The sequence below is a fragment of the Mobula birostris genome, chromosome 7 (assembly GCF_030028105.1).
Source record: "Mobula birostris isolate sMobBir1 chromosome 7, sMobBir1.hap1, whole genome shotgun sequence".
NCBI lineage: Eukaryota > Metazoa > Chordata > Chondrichthyes > Myliobatiformes > Myliobatidae > Mobula > Mobula birostris.
Window position 1 is genome coordinate 59,864,870 of NC_092376.1, and position 8,769 is coordinate 59,873,638.

Sequence of the window (8,769 nt, forward strand, 5' to 3'; positions counted from 1 at the left end):
GTTACTCATGCATTAAGAAGTGGCTGACATGATTAAAGGAGCAAATGTTACAATCATGCTAGCAGTTATTGCTCCAAATTTTTTTTATATATCAAGGGTTATATTTTTGTGATGAGTTGGGCAAAGGGCTGATGGAAGACCTACCAAAGGGGAAATGGTGGCATTGGATAGATCAGGGGTTGGCAACCTTTTTGCCTCTGTGGGCCGGATCGCATATTAATGAGCGGACGGTGGGTCAGATAAATGCCATAAAAAACTTGAAATATGGAAATTATCCATTTAAATACATCTAGTTATGTTTTGCCTCAAATTAATGAATAACACATGCTAGAAAATCATTTGTGCTTAACCAACGATGCCAATCAGTAATCAAAGAACTCGGTTTAGTTTTTCTGTCCTACCATTGCTGATGCCCCATCAGTTGTGATGCCAATTAGCTTCGACACATTAAGTTTCGTTTCTGACATCATTTTCAGCAAAGCTTCAACAATGTCTGCTCCAGTAACCGTGTCCTTCATAGGAATTAATTGAATAAGCTCTTCAAAAATTTGAAAAGTTGAGGTCACTCCTCGCACAAGCACTGCAAGTTGAGCAGTGTCTGTCAAATATGTACTCTCATCAAGCACAATTGGGAAAAAAACAATGTAGTTCGTTGCAGGCATCCCTTAAACAACTTTTAACATCTGCTGACATTTCTTCAATTAGCCGTGTAATCGTTCTTACTGACAGGCTGATAGATGCAAATAAAGATTTCTTTTCAGGACAAACAAGATCCACCACTGCCAGTAAACATTCTTTGACAAACTCTCCATTTGTAAAAGGCTTCATCTTTTCTGCAATACATTTTGAGACTTTGTAGCTGGCACAGGTATTTCCTTCATTTTCACTGCTTTTTCAGCACTCCGTGTCTGCCTTCCTGCATTTTGCATTCATTGCCATTGGAATTTTTTCTTTGATTTTATTTCGAAACGTGAGTTATTCAACAAGTATCATAGCACATGTAAATATCTGGATATTTAGCATGGATTTCTTGTTAAAACACAGTGACGCTGTTTCTGTTTACAAATTTGAACGATCTCATCTGAAAACCTGTGCGTGCACGGAGAGTATCTAATACATATTAATAGGGTAATCTGCCTTCCCGTCATTCGTACATACCAGTGTTTGGCTTGGAACAAAACGGAACCTGGGGCCAGTGTAACAAGACGCCATGCATTCCCATCAGTGTGGTCGTGTGAAACACTCAGAATAAGGAAATATCGCTCGCGGGCTAGGTGAGCATAATATCTCAATATTTGCTCACGGGCCGTAGGTTGCCTACCCCTGGGATAGATGCTGGAAAGCTTCATTAACAGGGAAATTATAGTACAATGTTAAATGATCTATTGAAAGTGTAAAGGGAAAGTATGACCATAATGGTTACGATTTAGGAAGAAAACTAAAGAATGGATTTCAGAGACAAGGAATACAGAGTGGCTCAGTTTAAGTATATGGATTGAAGGAAAGTATAGATACATATTTAGTGATGCATTTCTGAAATTATAGTATTACTTGAGTATGGTAGTTACGTCATCTTTGTTTGTCATGTTGGTCATTTTTGTACTGGTATGACAGCTCCAGCATTTGATCGGCATGAATGCATTGTTGGGAAAACTGTACTCGGGAATTGGCTTTGGGTGCCAAAGGAAGTTAAATTTGTGTACTTTTTGTTGCTTAGGTTTGCTGATTATGGCTGCATGCTAGAAATCAGGGATGTGAAGTTCTTTCCTGATGGTCGTTCTGTAGTTGATACAGTTGGCAAGCGTCGATTTAAAGTTTTGCAGCACGGCCAGAGAGATGGTTATAGTACTGCTAATATTGAGTACCTGGAAGATGACCAGGTAAGTGTTAGAAGATGTGTGTAAAATTTTCTCCATCCTGGGCCTTACTTTAACAATTAACGTTTTAATACAGGAACTAAAAGAAATATTTTTTTCCAAATTTCAGTTAGGCCATACTTCTGAAAGCAGTTAAGGAAAAGGGTAATATTTTCCATTTAGTCTCATTTCTGAAATAATTTGCTGGAGTTGTAGACGTTTTATTATTTTGCATGAGAGACTGGTTCATGCTATCAGTGGGTTACATCAGCGAACTAGTTTCGGCAGTGTAGCAATGTGCTGCAGGCCAGAGATCGTGTTGCCAGCGGTGAGCATATGATCATTCATAAAATTAGGAGCAGGATTTGGCCATTCTGCTGTTCAAGCTTAATCAGCCATTTCAGAAGATCATAGCCAACTTGAATTTAACTTCAAATCAATATTCCCTTCTACGTAACATTTTACCTCCTTTGCTTGTCAAGTACCTATCTGTCTTTAAAAATATTTAAAGATTCTGCTTCCACTTCCTTTTGAGGAAGAGTGTTCTAAGCAATTGTAACCCATTCAGTGAAAATTTTGCCTTGCCTCTGAAATAACTGGGCCACCCCTTATTTTTAAACAGGCAATCCAAGTTCAGTTCTCCCACAAGAGGAAATATCCTCTCCAAATTCATTTGGCCAAGAGATCTCTGAATCTGATTTGTTTCAATGTTCCCCTATTCTAAACTCCAGTGGAAACTTCAGGACATTGATGCAGCGTGTCAGCCCGAAACGTCAACTGTTTCTTTTTTTCCATAGGTGTAGCTTGGCATGTTGAGTTCCTCCAGCATTTTGTGTGTATTAAATGTAAAACTAGTTAGTTTGCAATGTGTGTGAATTGATTAAACAGATTTTTCTAAATGCAGTAACACACATTAAAGTTGCTGGTGAACGCAGCAGGCCAGGCAGCATCTCTAGGAAGAGTTACAGTCTTCCGAGAGATGCTGCCTGGCCTGCTGCGTTCACCAGCAATTTTTATGTGTGTTGCTTGAAATCCCAGCATCTGCAGATTTCCGCATGTTTGCATTTCTAAATGCAGGTATTGGTTTTATGTTTGTAAAATGTTCTCTAGCAATTTGATATTGTAGAGAAAAAATTAAGTTAAATATTACCAAAAGCAGCTTGTTTTGTTTCCCTCCCATTTCCCCCATTGCAGTTTTGTTCTTTTCCTTTTGGGTGATTTTTTTTCTCTTTCTCTGTTTCCAATAGGTGGAAGGGGCAGAGTATAATGAACTGGTCAGTCTGTCTAACCTGGTGTATGACCAAGCATTAAGTTGGTTTAAATCACTCAAGGATAATATGAGAACTCAAATTCTGAATCATTTTGGACCAATGCCAGGAAAGGAGCCAATACCTCAGGTAAAGAGGATTGCATAATAAAGTTATTGGTTCAATTAAGCTTATAACTAGAGCTTGGTTATTCTGATGTACGTGCTAGCTCTAAAGTGATGTCTTTCTCATCAGTAAAACCGGAATGGTACATTGCATAATGTACTACAAAATACTTAGATTTTTTTTCCAACCACTTGGAAAAGACTTTTTGGTGGGAAACAAAAGGATAATGCACACTTTTGACTTTATTAATATTTACTCAGATTTCTCTCTCGAGTAGGCAGTTGTGATCTTGTAGTGATTCAGTTTTGTGTCCTCCATAGGGAACATGTGCTGTCTTTTTTAGGAGAGCAAGCAACATGATTTTTCAACCAAATTATGGAACCCTACATGCACAAGAAAAGTAAAATCAGGAAATATAAATTAGTTTTGCTCATCCATAGAAAACAAATGAGATTTACATTGGATTTTGTGATGGAGAAGAGAAAAAAGTTAAAAATAATACTCTCATTTTGGTATCAAATTTCGTAGTTAAATTTTCAGGAGCTAAAGTTGTCATCCCTTGCCACACTACCTTTAAAAATTAGAAGCAAATTCATTATCAAGTACATATATGTTACCATATACTACGTTGAGATTCATTTTATTGCAGGGATTTACAGGAAAAAAGAAATGCAAGCAGCTCCACATAATGTGATAAATGACTGTCAAATGAACGAGTGTGCAAAAGAAGACAAACTGTGCACATTGAAATAATGCTGAAAACATGAGTTGTAAAGAACAGTTGAAAGTGAGTCTATAGGTTATAGAATAAGTTCAGAGTAGTTGTGATTGAAGCAGCCTAATGGTCGTTAGGTAATAACTGCTCCTGAACCTGATGGTGTGGGTTCTAAGGCCTCCTACCTGACGGTAGTAATGAGAAGATGGCATTGCCAGAATGGTGAAGGTCTTTGAAGATAGATGTTGCTTTCTTTCGGCAGTGCTCCCTGTAAGTATATTTAATGGTGGCGAGGACTTTGCCTGTGATGTACTGGGCTGTATCCACCACTTTTTGTTGGCTTTTCCGTGCCTGGGCATTGGTGTTTCCATACCAGGCCAATGAGCAACCAGTTCTGATGCACTCCATTGTGCATCTATAGGTTTGTCAAAGTTTTTGGTGACATGCGGAAACGACGCAAACTTTTAAGAAATTGGAGATGCCATCGTGTCGCCTTTGTGATAGCACATGTGCTACGAGGGGTGATTGTTAAGTTTGTGGCCTAAGGAAGAAGGGGGCAATTTTAGAAAACCTAGCACATTTATTTTTCAACATAGTCCCCTTCTACATGTACACACTTAGTCCAACGGTCGTGGAACATATGGATCTTGGACCTCCAAGAAGTGTCAACAGCAGGGGTGATTGATATGTTCGTGGCCTAAGGTAGAAAGAGATGAGTTATACAGCTCTCATTATGTGCACGCGCAGTTCAACTCTTTGAGTGATTATGCAGAAAGTTTGAGGTTAATAACTCATCAGGGGTGATTGATAAGTTCGTGGCCTAAGGTAGAAGGAGATGAGTTATTAACTTCAAACTTTCTGCATTTTCACTCAGAGTTGAACTGCACGTGCATGTATCTAGAGCTGTATAACTCATCTCCTTCTACCTTAGGCCACAAATTTATCAATCACCCCTCGTATTCCTAGGACAGATCCTCCAATGCATTGACACCAAGAAGTTTAAATCTACTGGCACTCTTTACCTCTGATCCCCTAATGAGGACTGGCTGAGGGACCTCCTGTTCATACCTTTTGTTGGCAATAATCAGCTCTTTAGTTTTCCTGACGCTGAGTGAGTGATTTCTGTTATGACACCACTCAGCCAGATTTTCAATCTCTCTCCCTATGCCAGTCCTTCACCACTTTTGATCATCTCACTGGTCAAGCACAGTTCATGCCGTTATGTTAAAGATAAAGATTAGCTTTATTTGTCAGATGTACATCAAAACACCAAAGCACACAGTGAAATGCTTTTTTTTTTTGCATCAAATCAGATCTGTGAGGATCGTGCTGGGCGCGGCCTGCAAGTGGTGCCATGTTTTCAGTGTTAACGTGGGATGGAGTAAATCTTATGTTGATTCCAAGTCTGGCAGTCCCTGCACCTGGACTATGCTGTTTCTTATGTGGTTTTGGAAACCGTCTTTCACTAAAAGTCTAACTCCCAGCTGCTCAGAGGTCAGCGCAGGTGCTTCCTGAATAGCTGTAGCTTGCTATACTTCTCGAATAGCTTTAACAGCCTGTGGGAACTGACCCAGTAATAACCTGCTATTCACAAGCTCTCTAGAGGGTTTGATCTTTATTTTAAAAAAGTGCATTAACTTTCACCAATTTAACTAATTTAAATGCATTTTAACTAACTGACTTTATCAAGTAAGATTTATATCATTATCATTCTCCCAGCAGCCATTTGCTCCCACTGATTTCAATGGAGCCATTGTACCTGTAGCAAGTCTAAAGCAATGATGGGCTCACTAGGTGGATTTCGTGCTCTGGGAGTTCACTGGCATATACAAAGAATCCATGGGCTAGAAACTAGAGCAGAGGGTTATGCTATAGCCAAACCCCAATTATCTTGAAGCCCTACATGATTAAATGGTGTGAGTGGATGCAGACTCTGACAGTGATGTACATGGATGTGTGGTGTCTAATTACTGCCTTGGAGTAAATACTTCACTCAGTAGCAGGAAACTCTTCATACCTGCACTGTCACTATTGCAGAAGTTTTTGCTCTTGGATACTGTAGGGTCGATGTGAAGAAATAAAGCCCCCTTGCCAGACCAATCTGCAATGTAATGACCTTGAAGGCCTCAACACAGTTGGCTGGTAACAAAGAGAATAGCATGTTACAGTTGTAAGATGAAAGTCAACTTCAAGTGCTTTTAAAAACTAAGTGTTTGGTGGATGGTCTGACTAATATTCTGAGGTCTAGTATTTAAAAATAAAATTACATTCAGGCAAGCATTTGTGAAATGCATACCCCCATTGTTTATACCTCCCTCAGAACAGGATAAAGTAGATGGCATAGAATGGGGTTTCAAGACTGAAGAACAAATATGTTAATTGTTGTGTTTTTATTGCAGTCAAGTCAAGATGGTCCTGCCTGGTGCTGGTGGCTGTTAGCTGTATTACCTTTAGAGAGTCGTGCTCAGCTAGCGGTTCTCTCAATGACCTCACTCAAAAATCGTCTCATTGCTATTCGCCGTGTATTAGTATTTGTGACCCGACGACAGTTCCGATCATTGTGATGAAGATTTAATTGGATAAATAGCTGCCTTCCAAATGTGTTACTTTTTGTGGGGAAACTTTTTAAAACCCCATTTGAACTAAAATAATGTAACGTTTGAAAAAAAATAAAAATGAACAGTGAATTGCTCATTTCCACATAAATTAGTGAAAGAAAATATGATCATATCCAATTATGTTACGTGTTAGAATTGCCCTTTGATTCCAAAGTTATATTTGAAGCCATCACTGCTGTTTTAGAAAATATTCTCTTATTACTGAGAGTCTTGAATAAAGTATCTATAAATGGAGTTAACCACTGCCTAGCAAAGAAAGATTAATTGTGCAGAAGTATTGAGGAATATGTTTTATTACAATACTGATGGGGTGAAATGAAAATCTTCGAATTTGACGTGGCATACGTGCTACACAGACTTGAAGTGTTGCAGATAATGACCATAGATTGCAAGTCTTTGACAATTCTAGAAGTCAAGAATGGTACGGCTGAAACTCACAATTTCAAATTGCTGTTCTGAACTTGTAATATTGGCAGTGTATGGCGAAAGATATTTTTCATCAACTGTCATTATTGAATGAATTACACATGGTCTGATTATACTGCTGTTAGGAATCTTTTGATTGTAGGCAGATCTATTGGGTTCCATTAATCTAAACAAGATGTATTATGTTAAACTAGGTTAAACTTGTATGCCATCCTCTGCATGTATACTGCTGGTGATACAGAGCAGAGCCATTCTCTCTGGATTTTTTTTTCCAAAATGTTTTTTTAAGATTTTAGAAAATTGCCATAATGTTAAGGGCTAACTGTTTATCTGAAGTTGGCAGCAGCATAGGAAAATGTGCTGCTTCAAATTTGGGTGAGCTTGGTTTGACACTCCTAGCATAAGGATAATTACTTCTGTGTCATCACAAGCACTTTGTATTTTTGGCTCAAGGACTCAAGATAGATCTGGTAGCAATAATGCATGATTTACAATTGTGACACACCTGATGGCCTGTCAATGTCTCATCCAGCTGGATGTTTAAGTTTGTCCAGACTGAACATTACCAAGGTATCAGAAAGGAGAGGACAGTGCAATTTCATTCTAAGTCCACTTGTGGTATGAGCCAAGTAACTTACCAAAAGATAATTGGGCATAGATTTAAAGTGGGAAGACCTGGTCAGAATGATCTGTTCTAGCTTGCATGTAGGTGCTGAAGTCAGCTTTGCCAAGTCAGATTGGGACTTGATTGAGACCTTGTTCTGAACACTGGACAGTGTTTCTACATCAAGAGAACTTGATTCTCATAAAATTTTTCATTACCAGTTTTTTTTTACTAAAGTTTAATAGATTTATTTTCTCAGGTAAGCCTATTTCTACACTGAACTATTCAATACCATTTAAGCAAATTCTTAAGCTCATGATAATGAATTGGAGTAATTTGGGCCCCAGCAATTTTATCCACCTAATTATTTCAGTTGTCTGTCCTTTGCCTGATTGGTTAGTTTAATTGTTTGTGAAGTTAACATTTGGAAATTTTGGAAGGAAACTCGCATCTCATTGCGTAACTTCACCTGTTGGAAGTACAATTAATATTGCATCATCTAGGCTGCAGGTTTGGCATCTGTTTTGTATCATTAATTATGTGTAACTATTTTTAGAAACAAGCGGTGAATTCATGATGCTTGAATCATGATTGTATGCGGATGTTGACAGTAAATTTCCAGTCACTGTGTCTTTTTATGCTTTTTTTTTCTGAAATCCCAAATATCTCTGAAGTATCACACATCAAAGTTGCTGGTGAACACAGCAGGCCAGGCAGCATCTCTAGGAAGATGTACAGTCGACGTTTCAGGCCGAGACCCTTTGTCAGGACTAACTTAAGGAAGAGCTAGTAAGAGATTTGAAAGTGGGGGGGGGGGAAAGAGATCCAAAATGATAGGAGAAGACAGGAGGGGGAGGGATGGAGCCAAGAGCTGGACAGGTGATTGGCAAAAGGGATACGAGAGGATCATGGGATGGGGGGCCCAGGGAGAAGGGAAGAGGGGGGGAACCCAGAGGTCTCGGCCTGAAACGTTGACTGTTCCTCTTCCTAGAGATGCTGCCTGGCCTGCTGCGTTCACCAGCAACTTTGATGTGTGTTGCTTGAATTTCCAGCATCTGCAGAGTTCCTCGTGTTTGTATCTGTGAAGTATAAACAGTTTATGTGGTTAAGAATTGTTAAGCTTTAACTGGTACAGAAAAATTCTGTATTCTGTTACCTTCCATTCTTCTGAGTCTTA

General features: G+C 38.9%; 1 protein-coding gene across 3 annotated transcripts in view; it reads left to right on the plus strand.

Annotated features, from left to right (window-relative positions):
- Positions 1 to 8,395, plus strand: part of lonrf2 (LON peptidase N-terminal domain and ring finger 2) — a 31,849-nt gene extending 23,454 nt beyond the window's left edge. Inside the window, exons 10-12 of one of the 3 annotated variants that reach the window (XM_072263271.1) lie at positions 1,718 to 1,880; positions 3,104 to 3,253; positions 6,344 to 8,395. In XM_072263271.1, the coding sequence (XP_072119372.1) occupies positions 1,718 to 1,880; positions 3,104 to 3,253; positions 6,344 to 6,508 (478 nt within the window). In that variant the 3' untranslated portion in view covers positions 6,509 to 8,395. Of the gene's footprint in view, positions 1 to 1,161; positions 1,689 to 1,717; positions 1,881 to 3,103; positions 3,254 to 5,257; positions 5,373 to 6,343 lie in introns of those variants that run through there. The other 2 variants (XM_072263272.1, XM_072263273.1) reach the window with 2 other exon arrangements.
- Positions 8,396 to 8,769: the final 374 nt, after the last annotated feature.